A 23,041-nucleotide genomic window follows, 5' to 3' on the forward strand; every position below is an offset into this window, starting at 1 on the left:
GCAGACTTAAATATCTCTGAGTGAGGCTACACTTATTTCAGACTTTAATCCCAGGATTGCCTTTGACCCAGAGAGATGACTTTCACAAGGTTTAGGAAGTGAGGGGCTGACAGATGATCCTGTTTGTGTTATGGATATGTTTGTGGGTATGCTTTAATCCTGTTCTAATCTTAGACTTTCCCTAGATAAAAATAGTCATTCTTGGAGACTACAGTGAAAGTTCCATTGGATACGATGAGTGTGAAAAGAGTCCTTGGCACCTAGACAAGATGTCACTGTTGTCCCTGGTGTAACCTCCAGTCAAAGAAAAGCCCTTGTTACCGAAGCAGAACCCCTCAACCTAATACATATGACCATAAAGTAGACAGGATATCCAATGGCTGCTGAAAGTCAGAGGCCAAGAGGCAGCTTCCAACTGGGTCACAGTTGAAACTAGTAGTTTATAGACCCTTAATGACTTTGCTGACATTTCCCAGGGAAGCTGGTATAGTGAGAGAAAGAAAAGATAATTCTTTTCAAAGGTTACTTTTTATATGGATACATGGGCATTCAAATTGATATGAGTAGACTTACTTAGAGGATCTTAGAAAAGCAGACATCTGAAGAGAAGGGATTTAGCAGGGACAGTTGAGTGGATTTCAGAGAAGTGTTAGGGGTAGGAGACAGCAGACAAAAATGCTCAGACACGAGAGATGACAAATTAAGATCCCTGGATGATTAGAGGTCCAATCTGACTGATTATAGATTGTGAGAAATAAGGCTGAATGAATCAGGGACACAATATAGGTGACCTTAAGAGCCAGGCAGGAGGGAGCCCCTGATAGTTTGGGGGCGAGAGTTAAAAAGTAAAACTATTTTGGCAGCTCTGCAAAAGACCATTGGGGACAGGAGAAATTAGAGGCAGAGAGAACAATTCAAGGGGGATAATAATAATTCAGTTGAGAAATTGTTAGGGCCTAACCCATGGTGGTGGCTGCAGGAGTAGAAGGAGATTGATATGAGAATTGTGAGAGATGGAGACCATGTAGAACTGGACAATCAACTGGACTCTGGACGGGGCATGTGGAAGGGGGGAGTGAGGATGAAGGAAGGGATGTGATGACAAATCTCTTTCCAGCCTGTGGACTAAAACCAATATGGCACTATCAGTGGAGATCATTAGTGCAGCTTTAATCACATGAGCTGTAGGTGATAGATATGTAGCCGACAGTCAATTGATAAAAACCAAATGTTGGCAGGTACTGGGGATACAGAGGCAAAGGACCTGACCCCAAAGAGCTTAGAGTCTATGGGGAAAAGCAACCCGGACATGTCTAAGTCTAAATAAAATATGTGCAAAATAAATTCAAAACAAATAAAAATAAATATAAAGTAATTTCAGGAGATTCAGACGGCTGGAGGATCAGGGAAGGCTTCACGGAGTAAGTGTCCCATAGGGAATGAATACATATAAATCTCAGAGTCATCTACAATGAGGATAATGGAACCTATGGGAACAGATGAGCTCAATAACAGAAAAAAAATCAAAGGATGAGGAGAGACTCTTGGAGGAACCCCTCATTTAAGGGGCAGAAGATGGAAAAATCAAAGAAGATCTGCAAGTAGTAGTCTGACTTTGAAAGTGAAATTGAAGTGTATTTATTGTATGACATGTGGCAAATGGCAGGAAATGGTGATGCTGACAATGGCTGCATAATTAAGATCACCAGGTTGGCTTGTTACAGACCAGGACCAAGAAGGGAGGAGCTAATATTTGTGGTTGCAAGTTCGATAGTGCAGATATCTTATACTTAAAAGCCCTGTTGTCACTTAATAAATGGATTGCAGTGCTATATTTGCGCAGCTGGGTGATGTTGCATTGGATAGAGGGTAGGGCCTGGAGTTAGGAAGACTCATCTTTAGGTCAAATCTGACTTCAGACACTTACTAGCTATATGACCCTGGGCAAGTCACTTAACTGTTTGCCTCAGTTTCCTCATCTGTAAAATGAGCTGAAGAAGGAAACAGTGAACCTCTCCAGTATCTTTGCCAAGAAAACCCCAGATGGGGTCATCAATAGCCAGACACAACAGATACAATTCAACAGCAACAACGAAGAGACTAAAGCACTGTATCCCTAAGGACAGGTAGCAAATAGGATATGTACTTCCACTTAAAAGACTTAAGTCTTTCAAAATTTATTCTTGCAGATGCTAACTAATTTTGCAATGAGAAGAAAAAAGATTTCTTGATTGGAAATGGAATAAAAAGCACATTCAGTGATGAGTAAACAAGATAATACAGTGCCCTAACCCATTAATTATATGACAACTCGATAGGATGTTAAAATATTAATTAAAATATCTAGTAATTCTAATTGCAAGGTATCGCTGCCTCCAAACATAAGCCCTTCAGCATTGCCTTCTTAATCACAATTGGGAAACCATTGCTAATGTTCCTGTCTTTGAAGCTTTTCTACCAGCTTGTGCCCTTTATTCCCATCATAATTCTGAGAATATTGCCTTCAATTCTGTCAATTTATTTTCTAAATAATAGAGCCACCTGAATGTGCTTTATAATTCATTTTAATATTCAGAGGGTCAGCTGCCATTCCTTCCTCTGTGGGAGACTCAGATGGTCTTGATTTAGGCTCAGCTCCACAGGCTGCCTTAAGCTATTTCAATCACAGTCTCCCCCATTTCCCTCAAAGATAAAGTCACAAGATGGAACAGTCAGTGGTCAGTCAAGTGAGCATCTGGATGAGTCATAATTAAGATGTCTGAACTGATTGGTTCCCTGCTTGATAAATGACTGGTTGGTAGGAGAGAATTTTAAAAATCTCTTCTGGCTTTCATTCTAATGACTCTGGCTATGACTTGCTGCATCCTACATAAAACACATATGATGTAGCCGTGGATCTAGTTCCTTGACATCTGTGAAATGGTCATAGAGGCAAAGGATCAAGGATTGGTACAATACTAGGGATTGCCAAAGATGCTAAAATACTGGGGCAAGCAGGACTTGTGAATTAACACAGAGGGCAAAAATATTGTTAAATATACTAAATGTAAAAAATGTTTAAAAAATAGCTTTTATTGGGATAAGGAAGAACAAAATCCAGATTTAGAATGGAAGCTTGATGACTGTAGACTGGGCCATCCCAAGGAATGCTTGGATGTTGACTAGTCTCTCTTCCTACAGTCTCTCTTTTCCACCAGCTTCTAAGACACGGTCTCTCTTCATTCTCCTCTTACTTCTCCTTATTTAGCTTATATCCTTCCTTGGTTTAAAATCTAATAATATTATAGGCTGCCCTCAATGTCCACCCAAAGATTCCTGGGTCTGACTAGGAATGATCATGTGATTGCATGTGTAAAGAGAGCATGGGGATGAGAGTGGGGGCAGATCTAGGGTTATACTCTTGCTTCATCATCTGACCCTGGTGCAGGATCATTTGAATTTGAAACCTAAGGGGAGATGAACAGAAATTAAACAACACATAGTAAGAAGTCCCCAAACACACAGAAGAAGTGAGGGACAGTCTTAAAGAGGGGGTGAAACTGAACATGACGTAAACTGAGAACATGGTGACCAGGGTCTTAAAGGGAAAAAGAATGAACAGTGAGATAAGACCAGTCATGGAAGATTGCTGAATACAGAGTCCAAGTGGATTTGAAGTCAGAGGATGGGTTCAAATCTCAGCTCTGCAACTTATTACCTATACAACTTTGATTGTTTAAACTCTCTAGACCTCATTTTCCCCATTTAAAAAATAATGGGATTAACGAAGTACCCTTCTAGCTCTAAAGCTATGATCTTAGATATTTTAAAAATTGATACTGAATAAAGTCACATCACTCCTCCCTTTATTTAAAGTTATTCAGGGAGACAAGTGATAAATGCTCAAAGGATGTGAGCAGGCATTTTTCAGGAGAACTTAAAACTATTAATAATTATGTTAAAAATGCTCTAAATCACTTTTGATTAGGGAATTGAATATTAAAACAACTCTGAGGTACCACCTTATACCTATCAGATTGACTCACATGACAAAAAAGGAAAATGACAAATACTGGAGGTTATATGGAAAAAAAAAATTGGGACACTAATGTATTGTTGGTAAAGTTGCGAGCTTGCCCAGCTATTCTGGAGAATGATTTAGAACTACACCCAATGAGAAAAAACTTGTGCATACTTTTGATCTAGCAATACCACTACTAGGTCTATACTGCAAAGAGATCAAAGAAAAAGGGGAAAGCATCTATATGTACAAAAATATTTACAGCAACTCTTTTTTGTGGTAGCAAAGAATTGGGAATTTAGAGGATGCCCATCGATTGGGGAATGGCTGAAAAAGTTGTAGCACATGACATGGCATAGTCCATGTGATGGAGTATGATTGTGCTATAAGAAATGAAAATCAGAATGGTTTCAGGAAAACCTGGGAAGACTTACATGAACTGATGCAAAGTGAAATGAGCAGAAACAGGAGAACATTCAATGCAATAACAGCAACATTGTGTAATGATCAATTATGAATGACACAACAACTATGACCAAGACAATGCTCCACATTTCCAAAGGACTCATCATGAGAAATTCTATCCATCTCTGGAGAGAGAGTTGATAAACTCTAAGTGCTGATTGAAAAAAAATTATTTTTTGTTGTCTTTATTTTTCTTGCTCCTTTTTTGAAATGTAACTAATGTATAAATATGTTTTGCATGTCTTTAATATATATATATATATAATGGGTATCATGTTTCTTAACTTCTTAATGGATGGGGGAGGAGATGGAGGGAGGGAGAGAGAGAATTTAGAATTAAAAGAAATGAGTGTTTAAAAAAAAGTTTCACAGGGAAAGCTTTTGATAACAATTCATGTTTGCCCTCAAGAGCTCAAAAGCCCAGGGTGGAATAGAGCAGAGAGGCTCAGTCTTTCTGAATATTAGAATCTACTCCCTTTTAATGTCAAACAATTTCTCAGACCCTCATGTCATAGCAGTTGTGCCATTAGTGTTCCAATGATTAATTATGACAGAAAGTTGTCTGAAATTCAAAATACTTCAAATAAATGTATATCCCATTAGTCACAGTTAAACCCATGTCCATTTGAAAAACAGTAATAAAAACAGCAATGCACAGAGGAGAGAACCCCATTTATCCAGGATACAAAACGTATGTTTGCTGATTTGTTACACTGAGTCACAGTGAAGGCTTTGCTGGAACTAAATAGGGATCGATCAATACATCACTTGGTAGGAATGTGGTTTTGCTAATAATAATAATTTGCAATAATTTGGTGACTTTTGAGGGATCCCAAATCCACAGACTGGGTCTTACAGAACAAATTCAGCAGGAGAGATATGAATTGTCCAACAAGAACATTTACTAAGTGTTGACTATATACCAGACATTGTACTAAGTACTGCAAATACACAGGATAACAAAAACACAGGTCCTGAACTCAAGGAGTTCCCATTCTAATAAAGGAGACAGTTCATAAATAATGATATGCATATATGATATGTATGGCAGCTAGGTGTCACAGTGGATAGAACACTGGACCTGGATTCAGGAAGACCTGAGTTCAAATCCAGCCTCAGGACATTAGCTTTGTGGCCATGGACAAGTCACTTAACCCCCTTTGCCTCCATTTCCTCACCTGTAAAATGAACTGGAGAAGGAAATGGCAAACCACTCCAGTATCCTCGCCAAGAAAATCCCAAATGGCGTCATGGAGAGTCAGACACAACTGAAATAACGTAACAACGATATATGCAGATAGTTGGAGACTGATCCAACAAGGCAAGAAATTAACAGCTGGGAGGACTAGGGGAAGGTTCTTAAAGAACATGTGGTTTGAGCTAAGCCTTGAAGGAAGTCAGAGAAACTAATTCAGTTCTTCTGCCCATACCGTGACTTCAAGTATAACTGTAACTTATTTTCACATAGAGTTTTAAGGTTTGTAAAAGCACTGACCTCATTTGATCCTTATAAGAACCCTGTGAGGTCAATATTGTAATTACTATTATGTACCTGGTACATAGTAGGTGCTTAATGAATGCTTAATGACTGATTATTTCCTCCTACAGACTTAATGAGCTTAATTAACCTGCCCACAGTCAGAGACCTATGTGATAGTGATAACATTCGAACCAAAGTCTTCTTGATCAGGAATCCATCCTCTCTGTACTACACACAGAAAGCCATATTTCTAGGCTAGGGATGTATGTTGCGCCTCAGGAGGCAGCAGGGGGTAGTGGAAATGGAGAGGCATCAGAATCTTGTTTTATGCCTAAAAGCTGTGTGATCTTGGGAAAGTCCTATGAGATTGGTTCATCCTCTATAACATGGGAGCAATTATACTTTCAGTCATTACCTGGCAGGGTGGGTAAGAGGATAATGAGAGATAATGGGCATAAACTGTGCTATAAACCTTGGAAGAATCTGTATACAAATGAGTGATTATCAGCAAAATAACCAAAGGAAAATAAAGGACTGCAGTCAGTATGGCCATATCTCTATTACAGGAAATTGCCAGTTTAATTTAATCTATCCACTGGGCACCATATAGAAATATTTTGATTCTTCAATCAGGAAGTCAACATCAGACATGGTTTATGTGACATTTTAGTAATAGGAAATACTGTCATCATGATCCATGAAGAATGACTAATAGCCTCCTGAGAGTACAGCTCTCTATGAGGTCCCCTGGGGACTTGAAGCAATATAAGAGGCTTTTGGTTTTTTTTTTCTCCAGGGAGTTTATAACCTAATAGAAAGATGTAAATTCTGTCAGCATTGACATAAAGCATATGTGCATCTATTAATTTGATGTATCATATTTACATGTTTAGTACCTATGTACATGTGTGTGGAATATATAGGATGTGAGTACTGACTGGCTAAGGATGTAAATATTCACTCTGCATGTATAGCATGTAAATTTACATACATTCTATTTGTGTACATGCACATACCTATGAGTACTAGATATATAAATGACACCTCAAAATCCAGATGGAATTGCTATATTTAATGAAAGGCTGAAAATCCCTTAAGATTATGTGTGAATGTATGATAGCCATGATTTCATCTAGGTCGGAGGGGACTCCCTGTATGAGAATGCCATCCACTATTAGAGATCACAACCTGTCAATAATATATTAGCTAATTATTATATATAAGGAGCAGGCTGAGGTTAAATGATTTTCCTATGGTCACACAGCTGATAATTGTCAGAAGTGGGACATGAACCCAAGTTCTCTGAATACCAAGGTTGGGTCAACAACTCCTACACCATGGTTCCTCTCCTTTCAGCTTAAATTGTGTGTTCAAACATTATGATTTAAAATTAATAGGATAAATATGGAGACTCGAATGAGGAGGCAGAGAGGAGACGGGGATTCAGAGAACTTAAATTTTAGCAAACCATGTGGCAAATTTCAAATGTTCTCCTTCTAAGGGGAAAATGGAGGACTGTGGGCTGGCCTAAAGTGTAATGAGGTCAGCTCAGAACCAGAGTAATGGCTGGAAGCAAAGAGTTTGATGTTAATTTGGAAGGAGTTCTCAGTAGAGGGGCCCAGGGATTCATTCATGGCTCTACACTCTAACATTTTCACCAATGACTAAATGGCCAGCTTATACAATTTGCTGCTAGCAACAAGCCAGGATGGACAGCTAATACTCTGGATGAGATCCAAAATCTTTAAAGGTTCAGATGTTGGTACAAACTGAATATGGTGAATTTTAGTAAGGATTGATGTAAAATTTTTAAAAATCAGTATCACAGATGAGACATGGGAGAGTCATGATTAAGCAGCAGTTTGTCTGACAAAGATCTGGAGGTTTTAGTGGCCTCCAAGATCAGTACAAGTCAACAGTGGGAAACAATAGCCAAATCTCCCAGGAGATGGGGCTGTCACACCCCATGTTTGATGCTTCCTATCAGTGCTACCTGGGATAAGTCACTTCCTTTCCTTAGGTGTCAGTTTCCTGAGGTGTAAAATGAGGAGAGTTACCTACATAGCCCTGTAGTTCCTTCTAGCACCAGCTCTGTGAGCCTATAATCAATCACAGGCTAGAATTTCTGATGGTAAGATTCCTGTTTCTTTCTCCTTGTCTCTCCACTGGGCACTGTCTGCCCATATGTCCATAACTCAATTCAGTTCCACAAACGTGAAACTGCTTTGTGCACAGGACCACAGTAAACACGGAGGGAGCAAAGACAGAAACAATCATCCCTGTTCTCAAGAAGCTTAGAGTCTACCAGTACTTACCGTCTACCAAGTATAATGTTTATGTAGAATAAGAGATAATAGGTGTAGAACTGAAGCATTCTACAGTCCTACCCACTTGTTTTCCAACTGAGGAAGCTGAGACCCAGAGAGATTAACTAAAAGTTGGTTAATGTCACTGGTAACGTTTACACCCAGCTCTTCTGATTCCAAAGCCACTCTGTCCCACTGCCTCTTCTCAAAGAATCTGGAACCAGCAGCCTTTGAGCTAATCTGGTTCAATCCTCCACTTTTACAGAAGAGGGAGTTTAATTTGAGAAACTTTAAGCTATTTTCTCAGTCATACCAATAGCAAGGGTAAGAGGCAGGGTTTGAACCCAGATTATTTGTTTCCAGAGACAGTGCTCTTTCTCCCATTCTATGTACTACCTGTCATCTCTCAAAGTCCGAGGATTAAAGCCCTGGATCTGAAAAGAAACTGAAATCCTTTATTCCAACCCTTGCCTTTTCAGACATGGAAACTGAGGCAAAGTTGTGAAGTGATTGGCCCAAGATCATTGAGGTAGTGTGATTTGAAGATAGATCTGGGACTCCAAATTCAGGATTTTTTCCACTCCCTCCCTTCCCCCTCTGACATCTTCACATTTTAGAAGGGATCATTTTCTGATAGAGACCAAATGTGATGACTGGTATTGCTTCTGACTGAAATTCTGTGATTATGCAAAATAGCATTCATAACTGGCAAAATAAAATTGATGATTAGACTTACCATACCCTGGATGGATCCAGAGTATGAGGTGAAGTGAGGATGTGGTATTAAGCCCTGAGAGAGCAGCTGGGCCTCCTGGCTAAATGTGACTCTTAAGGCTTCCCATAGAGGAAAGTGAATGAGATTCCAAAGACACCACCCCAAGAAAAACAAATAAACCACACAGAATTATAATTCTTAGTTCGAAAACAGGCCCTTGGAGTCCCTGAAAAATCCAGTAGCAGCTCAACCTTTAAATCTTCCCTTTTAAAAGAGCAATAAAATAAAAACAGAAAAGAAAAGAACCCACAAAGCTTCCCCCTTTCTTTGGAAAATCCTCTCTGAGGCCAGATTCATACATTTGCAATGCTTGGCCAAAGGGTTTCATAATTGAAGCCAATGGACAGAGTAAATGCCATTTGTGCCCTACAAAGTCATGTCTGGTGAATTACTTTGCTCTGTGAATCAAACATGGCTGTTTCTTGCTGTGGCTAAAACCGAAATTAGGGGAAAAAATAGTGAAACTACCAAATGTTATGTCTTAGAGGACATTACCTGGAATAGAAATTAGGAAGGATGAGATTTCTCTTTGTGGATACCAATGATTCATCTCGAGTGGGTGCCCTGTCTATCATTAAGGATGCACAGAGGGATCTGTCCTCAAAGGGAATTCCCGTTGGCATCCCTAGAATCTATACCATGTGTCTTCTGAAATTGCTTTTGTTTCTTTCCATCTCAGTTGTGTTCCATCTAACAGCTTTGTAACATGACTTAGAATGCTAATTTTACACTCTAAGTCCAGAATGTATTTCAGTTTCAGCTCAACCAAAAGAATTGGAAAACTGAGTATCCAAAGTTCATTGAGAGTCGGCATGATATAGCTGATCTTGAGCTGCGCCTGCATCTAACACATCCAGGCTCTGTGACCCAAGTCATTCAGTCCCTCAATACCCCAGACAGTTTTCTAAGATTGCAAATTGCACCAACTGTGCTAATCCGCCCTGATGTTCATCAAGGAAAACCAAGGACATCCCAAGGGCCGAGTCTTGACTTGCATGTGATCCTCCGGAGTTATCAGGTTCTGATTAGAACAACATCACTTTTTTTTCTCTCTCTCAAGTAAATTTAGTGCTAAATATTCTTTGGTAAAAAATAAAAGAATGAAAATGGAAAATGCAAGCAATTTTAACTAGATACTAATAGAAGATGGTTGGCTATTATTGATAGATAATTAAAGAACAACGTCGATATAGCCCCACACTGGGTTTAAAACTCCTCTGGTTAGGGAAAGATCCTAAGAGCTGCTAGTGTCCAGCCATTGTGCCCCCCCCCCCAAGGTGAGATCTGACTTGGTTCTGAATTTCTAATACAAACTTGGGGTTCAATCCCATATCCTTCATCTTGCTGGCACTGAGCGCTCTGGTTTTCAAAGTGGTGCTGGTTCCTAGAAGCCTCATATTTCTTTGAGCATTTGAAGATTTAGCTCAAGAGGGAGGAAACAAGGTGTCCCCACCTTGTTAGAAGGTCCAACAATCCTCCTTTTTGGTAGCTCCAACTTTCATTAGGACCTGCACAGTCTGCTTGACTCACCATCCCAGGAAAGGGCAAGGGTTGGGTTCACTCTTATTCCTTGTGGTTCTGTTCCTCACTACTCCTTGGCTTGACCTCTCACAGTCCTCCAGCTTGACCTAGGCACATCTTCTGCTTTATAAAGACCTTGGAACTTCACTGATACTACACCTCAAGACAGTCGCTTTAGTCAAAGCCTGGAAACTCAATGACTTTACTGCACTTTATCTTCTTAGACTCCCTGTTTTAAGTTGAAATTTTCTCAAGGAAGCTTCCCATTCATTTAGAATGATGCTACCAAGGCCAGCATGACTCAGTTGCCACAACTATGGCATGTTCCAACTCCAGAGTTTATCTGTGACTTTTCTTACCTAAATTTCAGTTCAGGGATATATAAAAATTAATAGGAAAATAATCATTGTCATCCTCTACCTCTTGGGTTGACATGATGATTAACACATAAAGAACTAGATGTCTTTAACAGGTCTGCCTGTTCCAGTATTCCAGGGCTCAAATCTGATTTCTCAGATTCTGCAGTTATTGAACCTTTAGCCAACAGGCCTAATGAAATGGATTAAGAAAAAATGAACTAAGAACTATTGAAATTCTAAATGATATTTAGCATTCATTTTTACGTTCACACTTGAAATTATTGAGTAGCTATTATACCAAATGTTATGGCAAAGATGTGTGTGTGTTTTCATCTGAAATGTCACAGCATTCTACATCCCCCATTTCTGGCAACGAAACCCCTTCAGTCCATCGCTATGGTCCTCGCTTGGTCATTATACATGCTGACAATGTAGTATTCTCATCTCCTTCCAAGCACTTCCTTGAAGCTTTTCATATATTGATCCTGAAGGTTCCATTCTTTTTTTCTAATTTTGTCTTTGCTCTTTAGGAAGGAAGGTTTTACCTACTTTTATTTATTCATTCTTTTTTTATTCACTAATTCGAGGAAACAATATGTATTTGGTGCCTGTCGTGTGCTGAGCTCTGGGCTGTTCTATAGGGGCTGATGCAGAGGTTAGGTAGACATGAGCCTTTTCTTGGGTCTCTCTTCAGCAAACTGGTTGGCCCACTCTCCCCCAAACTCCAGTTGGGGACATTGGGAAACTGATGAACTTGTTTGAAAATGAACCACTTTAAAACTTTGGTCACTCTTGAAATTTTAGAAATGGGAAATGCCTTAGATATTAGTTAATCCAGTCTCCTAGTTTTAGAACCAAATCCACTTGATTCTGTCTTGGGGCACCATTTGCATTCGTCATCATTTTTTGATTCCCACAAGCACTATTCTGGTACATACCCTCATCAGTCAAGTGTTTATAAAATACCTACTATGTGTCAGACACTATGCTGATAATCCAATAATAAAAATGAAGTTGCCCCTTCCTTCATTTATACTCTATTAGGGTTCGCATAAATTAGTGTATATATTCTATATATTAAATATTAATTTGTTGATAAGTTAATATTTAATTGAATTATTCATAAATATGCAGGATATATGCAAAAGAAATCAAAGGTGATGGAGGAGGGAATCAAGACCATTTGTGGGATCCTCGCCACCTTCTTGATCTGTTTCAGTAGCTTTCCTGCAGAACCTTTGTCTCTATTAGCTTTCTCCTCCAAATCAGCTTTCATGCAATTATCAGATAATGTCATTTATTCCTTGTGTGTGTGTGTGTGTGTGTGTGTGTGTGTGTGTGTGCGTGCGTGTTTCTCTGTCTTTGTCTCCCTCTGTCTCTCGGTCTCAATCTCACTCTGTCTCATCTGTCTCTTTTTCTCTATCTTTATCCCTCTATTTTATCTTTATCTCTGTTTTTATTTATCTCTTCTTTGTCTCTGTCTTTCATCAGCCTTCCTCCTCTCCCCCCCCCACTTCTTTCTCTGTCTCTTTGTTTCCCCAGTCTCCCTCCATTATATGAATTTTCCTAGCATTTTTCTCCTAGTTCTACAAAGCAATCCTTGGGTAGTTTTATTCATATGGTATTTGGTAAATTTATGTAGCATTGCCATCTTTGTTGTACTGGCTTACACCACCCATGAGCAATTTTCCCCCAAATATTTATGTTTGTCTTTATTTTGGTAAAAGTCAAATGGTCACTTTCTTCCCTGATCCCCTAATCAGCAAGATTAGACCTGAGCAGACCTCCCAAATCACGTTGTTCCATAATCTTCTAATGGGCTATCTGTCATTAGTTATTTCTCTATAAGCTTCATGAAAGCAAGAACCATGTCTTACCTCAATCTGATCTTTCCCTTGCACTTTGCACAGTACTCTGAATACAGTGTGTTATTGTTTGGTTATTTCAGTAATATCTGACTCTTCATGCCTGTATTGTTTTTTTGGCAAAGATACTGGAGTGGTTTGCTCTTTCCTTCTCCAGTTCATTTTACAGATTAAGAAACTGAAGCAAACAAGATAAAGTGACTTGTCAAGGGTCATACAGCTAGTGTCTAAGTACAGTAGATAATAAATGGTGATTGAATTAATTACATTTAATAAGCATGTATTTCACACCTATGATGTGCCAGGCAGAATGCTAAGTAGTAGGGGTACAAAGAAAACCTGAAATCAGTCTCTACCCTCAAGGAATGATCAAGAAACAATCTGTCCACAGAAAAGTGAATGCAAAATATAAAGAAATAAATGTAGCCCATTGCCTCCCCCCCCCAACACATACCCACTGCCAGGTTTGGGGCTCACATAGACCAAGTGGAATCTTGGGGGCTACCTCCAAATAATCACTGTCTCTAGCTTAGGGACATTTTACCCTTTACCTTGTGCTCTTCAAGAACCCCTTTGGCAGTCTGGTGAATTCTATGGACCCCCTTCAGAATGATGATTGAGTAAAATAAAATAGACAGCATTGGAAAGGAAACCAGAGCTTATTGAAAATAAAGATACTATTTTCCCCATAACCCCTGAACTCTGCAGAAACCCTCTGAGGGTCCATGAACTCTAGGCTTTGAAGCCCTGCTTTAGTCCTCCCCCTGAGACTGCTCGGAGAAATCTTTGGGTAGAACTCCTATATTCTGAATGAAGCCAGGTTATGGAAGAAGCAGCTGAGGCCCCAGATGTCCAGTGGGCTCACCAAGGTCCCACAGCTGTCAGCCGTGGGAGTCTAGAGTCTGGCCTTCTGTCTGCTCTCTGTGGTCCCACCTCACGTGTAACCCAAGAGGTGTCAGCTCTGATTAGCACTAGCCCAAAGGAAGTGCTGGGAGCCACGGTGACAGCCGGCACACTGCTCACGACCTGACAGCCGCTTCTCATGGCCTGGCTTCAGAGGGGGCGGCTCAGCCACATGTTCTCTGTGCCTTTATCTCGGGGATTCCAGCTGGCCCAGAGATCACAGCAGCTGCGACCTTTCCCAAGTCAGGTCGCTGTAACCTGGGTTAAATCCTGCCATTGCGCCCAAGGGTGAGATGTAGCTCAGCAGAGGGAAGACAGGAGCGTTAGTGAAGAAGACTAAGCTGTCTATGGATTATTCAGACTCGGAAAGCGATGCCACTGTGGGGTTCAGTGATGACGACGACTCATGTCATGGCACCACGGTGGGATACGGTGAAGACGACTCCACTGATGACGGTGATGGCGTTAAGGAATTCTCAGAGTCAGTACTCAGAAAAAGGGCTTCTAAAGAGGGTTTTGTGCTCTGTGCCATTTCCAGAATTCTCTAACCTGCTAACTCCAACCGCGTTTTGGATTACTAAATTAGGGAATTGGGGATATAATTCTTAGTGTTAATAATTAGGAGCATATTTACAAGAGCCAATGGTTATTAACACCCTCACACTCTGGTTACTCCTGAAACGATAAAGGCGGCGGATGAGCGATAATCCAATCAGTGCTCCTCTTGGGAGACTGAAGATGGACCTCCAGTTTATGAGGAAAGACTGCAACAGGGCCAATGCATGGAGTGCAGATTGGCTGTGGACAGCAGCTGTCATCTACACTTGTCTGTTATGTACGATTTTGAGCAGTTTGGTATTTCGAGGGTCTAGAGGAGTTGCTTGAAAATCAGAGTTTTCTGTGGTGATTTCATATTATAAATTTAAATCCTCCTTTTATAAAATCTTAAATAAGCACTTCCATGATGACACAATACCTCAGTCTGGTGGGGAGAGGGGGGAGGGAGAGAGAGCAACTATCAGGAATTACTTCTTGGCTTAAGCGCACAAATGAAACACAATACATATTTCAACGTAAAAAGGAGTGTATTTTCTGAAAATGCCATTCTTTGGTGCGACTGGGCCCCCTTTGCTAGGGTAATGTAAACATATATGATTTGGGAAACGAAATTTGAATAATTGCATGTAATATATGTATTCATGTACAAGGCTCAAATGAAATAATGCATTTGAAGCCCTTTGCAAACTTTCAAGTATTATGTAAATATGAGTTATGCGTCTAATTAATTATAATTATAAAAATGACATAATACATACAAAATGAATGCAAAGTATTTGGTGAAGCTGGCACTAGAAGCTGAAGCATTAGGAAAAGTGATGTCTAAGGGGTGGTGCTTGAGAGGAGTTTGGAAGAACACCAGAGATTATAATAAGCAGAAGTAAAGAGTGAAAATATTGGTGGTTTGGGGCCAACCAGCTCAAAGGCACAGAGCTGAGGCATGGCAGGTCATGTGTGCAGAACAGCATGTAGCCTGTGGAGTTCATGGAGTAATGTGTGAGACTGGGAAAGTAGGAAGGGACCAGGTTTTGCAAGCCTTAAGTGCCACATAAGGAATTTTATATTGTATCCCTGTGGTACTAGGGAGTCACTGTGGAGGTGATGATGGTATGTGTGTGTGTATGTCTGTGTACATGTGTATGTGTATGCATGTAAATGTATGTGAGTATATGTGTGTAGGGGGAGATGAGTGACACAGACAGACCTTTCCTTTAGAAAAATCATTGTTTGGAGAACAGGCTAGAATGAAGAGAGCCCTAAGGCATGGGACCCAACTCAAGGAGTATAGATGATGAAAGAAAGAAATGGTGAGGGCCTGAATGAGACCATGGATGTGTGAGAGATGGTGTAGAGAACCAACTGACTGGATAGCCTGAGTGAGGGACAGAGAAACATAGAGGATGATGCCATGAATCCCAATGTGGGAAACTGGAGGGTGCTGCCCTCCATGAGAACAGGGAGGTTCAAAAGAGGGCTGTGCTTTGGGAAAAAGACAAGGAGTTCTACTCTGCACTGTTGAGTTTGAGTTGCTGACCAGCCAGCCAGTTTGAGATGTCCAGCTGGCTGAATGGAGGTCAGGAGAGAGGTTAGGTCTCCATATGTAGATCTGAAAGTCATCTGAATAAAGATGATTCTTGAATCCTAGGAGCTGACAAGGACACTGTGTGAGCATGTAGAGAAAAGAGAGAAGGGCATCCGGGACACAACCCTTGGGGCAGTCTCTCAGTGAACCATGGGTAATGATCCAGCAAAGAAGACTGAGGCATGGTCTCACAAGGAGAAAGAAAAGCAGGAGAGAGCAGTGTCGTGACAAGACAGGAAGGAGAGAGGATCCAGTGCGAGAAGATGGTCAGTGGTGTCCAGGGATACAGAGAATTCAAGAAGGATGAGGAGTGGGAAGAGGCCATTAGGTCTCCCAACAGTTAATCATTAGGAAATTTGAAGAGAGTAGTTTAAGTTAAATGATGATGTCAGAAGCCAGAAGCCAGAGGATTTAGAAGGATGTGAGAGAGAGTAGAGGTAGTTTTCTTAAGAACTTTAATAGGGCAGAGGAGAAGGGATAGGAGGGTATGGCTAGCAAGGACGATAGGCTCAAGGTGGAGGAGAAATGGACATGTTTGAAGGCAGCTGGGAAGGAACCAAGAGACAGGAAGAAATTAAAGACTGAAGGAACTGGCGGTGTTTATCTTGGAGAAGAGACTCCCTTACTGCCAGTGCCTTCTCTCTGTGGATTATCTCTGATTTATGCTGTATCTTGTTTGTATAAAATTATTTGCATGTTTCCTCCTCCATTACACTATGAACCCCTTGAAAATAAGAGCTGCTAATAAATGAATAAATAAATAAATGCTTCCTTTGTATCCTCAGTGCTTGGCACATTGACACGTAGTAGGTGCTTATTTACAAAATGTTTGTTGACTGACTGGCATAATGACTGTTTTTGAACTTTTGCCTGGCCACCATGTGGAGAAGGGATTATCCTTGTTCTCCTTGGCCTCGGAGCGAGAGACCAAGTTAGAGTTAAGATCAGGAAAACCTTTGTCACAATTAGAGGTGTCCCAAAGAGAAACGGGCCACCTTGGAAATGGGAGGACTCCTTGTTTGGAGGCGTCCAGTAAGGGAGATCCCACTACCTCCTGGGACAGACTGTTCCACTTGGGGACAGCTCTAAGTAATATGAAGGTTGTCCTGATATTGAACTTAAAGAATAATAACTGACATTTCCATGGTGCTTTTAAGTTGGTCAAGTTACACATTCACTGACTCCTTTGATCCTTCCTTAGATCCATGGTTTGCTACTTTTAGTTTCATTTTACAGAAGAGAATATCAAGACTCAGAAGAGATATGGCTTACCCATAATCATGCAGTCAGTGGGTGTCTGAGGGCAGGTCTCCTTGACTTTGGCATGTAAATAGAGCATTGGACTTGGGATCAGAGTGACCTGAGTTCAAATGCAATCTCGGAGAATTATTAGCTATGGGACCTTGGACAAGTTGTATAACCATGGTGCACTTCTGTTTTGTCATCTGTAAGATGGCCTCCAAAGTTGCTTCTAGATCTTAATTTATTATCCACTACCCCAAAGCCTAGCTCTCTAACCTCTACCAATGTGCTGGTGACACAATGGATAGAGAGCTAGGACTGGATTCCACAAGACCTGAGTTCAAGTCCATTAGCAAGTCATTTAACATCAGTCAGCTTCAGTTTCCTCAACTGTAAAACGGAAATAGTAGTAAGACCTACCTCCCAGGGCGGTTATAAGGATCAAACGAGATCGCTCAAATTCCAACTCAGCTACTTTCAAACTCGGTGATTCTGAGCAAGGCGTCTTCCTTCTCTGGGCCTAACATGAGAGAATTGCTTTGCGGAATGGATAAAGCACCCAGTGGTGATAGCAAGATTTCTAAAATCTTACATGGCTGTGGTTTCCATAGAGAAATGTGAATCTTTGATAGTAGATCTCAGAAGTATGTTTTAATGAAATTAAAAAATAATCTGTGAACCTGTGACTTTAATGTAATGATAGTATCCTAAGGGGAAATATCATTAATTGAATTAATTCAAAAATTATCTAAGTCTACTTAAAGAAAATAGTATTTCACAGTTATGTCTGCAGCTTTGGTATAAACATTTGTTCCAATGTATAGTGCAAACACTTGAAAATTAGGAGTAGCTTCTTACAAATGTAATGTGCAAATTGTTTCCAGATTTATCTTTGACAGTTCCTAAAAAGATCTTTCCAAGCATATTTTTAAGGACTGAGCATAGAACTCCCAAGTAAGATGATTTTAGGATAAGTACACCAAAATAACTTTCTTTTAAGTATGATCTATTCCTAACAACTCAGATGTCCCTGAACAGAAACTGTATTCCCAGTTTCAATCACTATGATCCTGCATTGGAGATTTTGCCATGCTACCCCACCCCTCTACACACATGCTCACACACACACACACACACACACACATCACCTGTTTCTAGTAAGATTTCTCCCCTCAATCAATTAACTTCAAAGATTTCAGAATCAGCGCTTCACAGACATCAAGAGTTGGAATGAACCTCATGGGCGATGTAGTCCAACCCCCACACACAAGAGATTCCCACACTCTCATGCCCAACAAATGCTAATCTGCCCTCTTCTTCTCACTTTTTATTTGTTGTTTTATTTTTCCTGGTCTCTAACCTCTCCCCAAGCTTGTGATGATGGCCCTCTCCCAAGGTTCTTTGCTCCCATGCCTTCATCTTCCTATATGTGAGCAATCCTCAAATCTACCTCTCTAGCCCTGACCCTTTTGCCATGGCCAGGCATCTCCAATAAGACATCAATTGCAAGCTCATTGAGAACAAGGACAGTTAACTTTATGTATTTGTATTCCTAGAAACTAGCAAAGTGCCAGCCACAGAGCAGACCTAATAAAAGTTGATCAATGACCTAATCTTGTCAGAAAGACCTGAGTTCAAATCTCATCTCAGATACTTTCAGGACAACTGAGTAACCCTGAGCAAATGACTTAACCTCCCTGTTCCAGTTTCCTAATCTGTGAAATGAAGAAGTTGGATCATATAGGAACTAAGGGTCCTTCCCTTCCTCTCCAGATCTGTGATTTTCACCTGGATGTCACAACAACCCTTCAAACTTCATCTACCCAAAGCTGAGGTCATGACCTTTCATTCTCAAAAGCTTAACCTCTGACTTCAATTTTTCACCCACTGACTCCTTCTTGCTCCCAAACATGGCAGCAATGTAGACTCCACCCCCACTCTCCTATTCATTCTCTGCCCTCATATGTGGTGTTACCAGGCCCCATTAACTCCACCCCTCTTACATCTCTCTCACCTACCTTTATTCTCTCTTTCCCAGCACCATGGCCCTAAAGGAAACCCTCTCTGCCACTCAGCTGGACTATTAGACTAGGAGAGATTCCTAATAGGTCTTCCCACCTTGACTCTCTCAACTGCCTTTCACACACAGAGACACAGGTGGCATTTTTCTGCTCAAAAACCTCCAATGGATCCCTATTGCCCCAAACATTAAAGATCAAATTCCTTTGCCCAACATTGAAAGACATAGAATATCTGGCAATACACTCCTCAGCTTTATCTTGCTTTACTTCCCTGAGCCTTCTCCTCTGTCTCTGTCTGTCTCTGTCTCTCTGTCTCCCTTTCTCTCTGTCTGTCTCTTTGTCTTTCTCTCTGTCTCTGTCTCTCTGTGTCTCTCTGCCTCCCTCCCTCTCTCTCTCTGTCTCTGTCTCTGTCTCTCCCCTCTCTGTCTCTCTATCTCTCCTAGATCTTTCTCTCTTTCTCTATGTCTCTCTCCATCTCTGTCTGTCTCCCTCTCCCCTCTCTGTCTCTCTCCTCTCTCTGTCTCTCTCCATCTCTCTGTCTCTCTCTCTCTGTCTCTCTGTCTCTCTCTGTCTCTCTCTCTCTCTATCTCTGTCTCTCTGTCTTTGTCTCTCTGTCTCTCTCTGTCTCTGTCTTTGTCTCTCTGTCTCTGTCTTTGTCTCTCTGTCTCTCTCTGTTTCTCTCTCTCTGTCTCTCTCTGTCTCTGTCTCTCTGTCTCTCTCTCTTTCTCTACCCATTCCAGACAGCTTACCTCCACCCCCAAATAGACACATTGCTCCCACACCTCTGTGCTTTGCCTAAACTGTTTCCTAAAATGAAAGCATCTTCATTCCCTCCTATCAGGATGTTGAACCCTGCCAACTCTTTTATAAAGCCCATGTCAAGCACCACCTCTTCCAGGAAGCCTTCATGTTTTGTGGTTAGTGAAAGTGTTCCTTAGGGATCATAATTCATTTTGCTTTGTAATTCTCTGAAACTTTGTCATGTGTGTTTGTGTCTGTGTGTGTGTGTGTGTGTGAGAGAGAGAGAAAGAGAGAGAGAGAGAGAGAGTTTATCTGTGTGTTATCCCTCTACTAGCTGTGATAGTAATGGAATGTGGAGATTCCCCTGTATTGGGCTTGGTTTTCAAATTGATTGTATTAAAACCCAGAGCTTGTTAATCCCACCTGTGGGATGGACTTTTTGATGTGAAAAGAAAGTCCTGAATTGGGAGGAGCTGGTGACGTAGATTTGGAGAGACAAGAGAGAGGCGGAAGTTCTTTTTGGAAGCAGCACCTCTTGGAGAGGGAGAGACTAAGAGATTGCTGGTGGCCGCTTTGAATTGCCCTGGACTTTTGAGACCTGCCCCCTGAGCTGCCAAGGACTGAGGAGACATGGCTGTTTTGCTGGTACTTTGTCTGTCTGTTTTGATGTTATTTTGCCAGATTTGTCCACTGGTGAAAGACTGTCCTGTTGAAGAAGTCCTGGAACCTGGCATTTGGTTAAGAAGGCCTGAGACTGTCCTGCAGACAGAGAGTGAATACTGTCCACTGGTGAGGGACAGTGCTGTTGTTGCAGGGGTCTGGAGACTGTCCTGCAGACAGAGTGAATACTGTCCACTGGTGAAGGACAGTGCTGTTGTTGCAGGGGTCTGGGAGCCTTTCTGTTGGTTCAGAAGCCCTGAAGAAGGATTTTCTTGTTGTATGTTTACAGAAATCCTGGGAGAGGGCTTTGCTAATGTGTTCAGGGGTTCTAGGACTGTTCTACAGACAGAGGATAAATTCATGAAGGGACTGGCAATGTATCTTATGGCCTTGCTAAGCCTTGTCTCTCCAGGAACTAAGATTGCTGAGAACTTGCCTCGTGTCAAGATGAAGAAAAGACCTCCATTTGGGTATTAAGTGCTGTGTTTAAACTTGATGTAACTCTGGGGTAGATTCAATTGTGATCCAGGGGTGGGGAACTTTTGACCTTTTTGTGTTCTATGGTTGAGCAAATGAATGTATTTTACTTTTATGTTTGGAAACTAATCTCCATTTGAGAAGAGGGGCTTTGTGGTGGACTTAATTAAGGTATAGCCTAGGGGTGGAGAAGTATTTGGAACAGAGACTTTGTAATTGATTGAATGATTGGAAAGTCCTGGGGTGGGGTAGGCCTTGGAGATGATTTAATCACACTTAGTAAATGCTGTATTTTGAATGGTGTCATGTTTTGATCTTCTCTGTTCTGGGTTTGTTACTGAATAAAATAGAGAGCACCTATGCTGGTATTTTGAACCTGGGAAGTTGCCTTTCCTTGGCCTTACATTACACTAGCCCAGGAGCTAGTAGATGATGGGCACAGGGTCATCATCTTATGTGAACTGGGTGTGTCTCCCATTGCCCAGCACACAGCTCTGTGCCTGGGCCATGCCTAAGTCATGGTCGTTACTTCCTTCTAAATGCCATAATAACAAAAGAAGGAGGCACAGGTGAACATGGAGTGCTGTTCATCTGGAGGGAAATCCCTATTGAAGAAATGATTTCTCCCAATTTACATCAGTACCTGGTCTACATTTTTCAGATAAAGAGATTTCTCTGAGGCCCTAACACATTAACACCTTGTCTAGGGTCACACAGCCAATATTTGTCAGGGGCAGAACTTGCCCCAGGTCTTTCTGAATCCAAGACTAACTTTCTTCTCTTTGTGGCATGCTGCAGATTTATCCAAAATCCAACAACAGGATGGGGCAAATCCACACATTTTAAATAAGGGACTATGTTTTATTAGACATTTTTCACCAAAACCAACCACCTTATTAAATGTTCATTCCTATTTTAATTTTTAGGGAAGATGTGAGGACTGCCAATGTCATCGCTGCAGAAGCAGTGACCTGCCTGGTGATCGACAGAGAGTAAGTCCATTGTTTCATTCTTGTATCATGGGATCTGGAGATGTTGTCAGCAGAAGCACTTGAGAGTCTACTGATGTCAATATCCACATTTTATGGACAGACGTCAGTTGTTTCCTGCTCTGGGAACTCTTTTCACTTTGCAAAGATAATTTAATAATTGATTACTACATTAGATTCTCCCTTCCCTTGTGGATACAATTCAAATCCAACAATTGCCTTCTATGACAAGGACATGGACTGGTCATTGTATCTATAAGGACAAAGAGAAAAAAAAAACACCTAGCCCCACCCCCAAGGAGTTTGTATTCTACTGTGGGGAAACAGCTCATACACAGATAAGTGCAAATATAATAATTTAAAGAAGATGGAGTAAGATCAGAAAAAAACAAAAAAGAATTCCCATCAGCAATGGCTCCCAAGCTGAGCCTTAAAGGAAGCTGGAAATTCTATGGAGAGGAGATGAGGTGGAAGAGAATTCCAGGTAGGCGGTAGAGCCCCTGCAGAGGTGCAAAGATGGGAAATGCTGGAGTGCCGGGTTCAGAGAACAGCACATAAGCTAGTTTGGGTGGAGTGGGGAGTGGAGAATGAGTGAGGAGGAGCTAGCATCCAGGAAGCTTGGCTGGAGTCATACATACAGGCTTTAAAAGCCAGACTGATGAGTTGATAAGCTTCCATCTGATCCTGAATCCAATAAAGAGTCACTGAACTTTCTTGAGCAGTTACATGATTAGACAGCCTTCAGGGAGATTTCTTTTTATACCTGAGTTGAAGATGTTGTTAAGGGGAGAAACTAGAAGCTAGAAGTCCAATTAGACTTTTTCAACCCCATTATACTTTTCTCCACAAATCTCATCTCCCTATTGTACAATGAATCACACCCCAATACTTTGAGAAGATCACATGACCCAAAAGCAACATTCTGGAGATATGGCCAGTCCTAAATACTGATGGATTTCAGGGACACTTAAAAGTACTATTATATGAAAAACATTGCATTATCTGTATTTCCATGGCTCCGCTTTCCACTATTATTGGACTTGAAATTCCCATTCTTTGAAGGGACTTGAAACCAAGTTATATTAAGTGAGTGAAAG

General features: G+C 41.0%; 1 protein-coding gene across 2 annotated transcripts in view; it reads left to right on the top strand.

Moving 5' to 3' along the window:
• The window catches only part of PRKG1 (protein kinase cGMP-dependent 1), a 1,429,727-nt gene that overhangs the window by 1,234,791 nt on the left and 171,895 nt on the right, over positions 1-23,041 (top strand). For both annotated transcript variants that reach the window (XM_069101811.1, XM_069101810.1), the window contains exon 8: positions 21,882-21,947. In XM_069101811.1, coding sequence (XP_068957912.1) covers positions 21,882-21,947 — 66 coding nt within the window. The remainder of the gene's footprint in view (positions 1-21,881; positions 21,948-23,041) is intronic.

This window comes from Petaurus breviceps, unplaced genomic scaffold (genome assembly GCF_028583685.1).
Source record: "Petaurus breviceps papuanus isolate PSGF00001 unplaced genomic scaffold, PetGlider_PUasm1.0 490, whole genome shotgun sequence".
In the NCBI taxonomy this organism is placed as follows: Eukaryota; Metazoa; Chordata; class Mammalia; order Diprotodontia; family Petauridae; genus Petaurus; species Petaurus breviceps.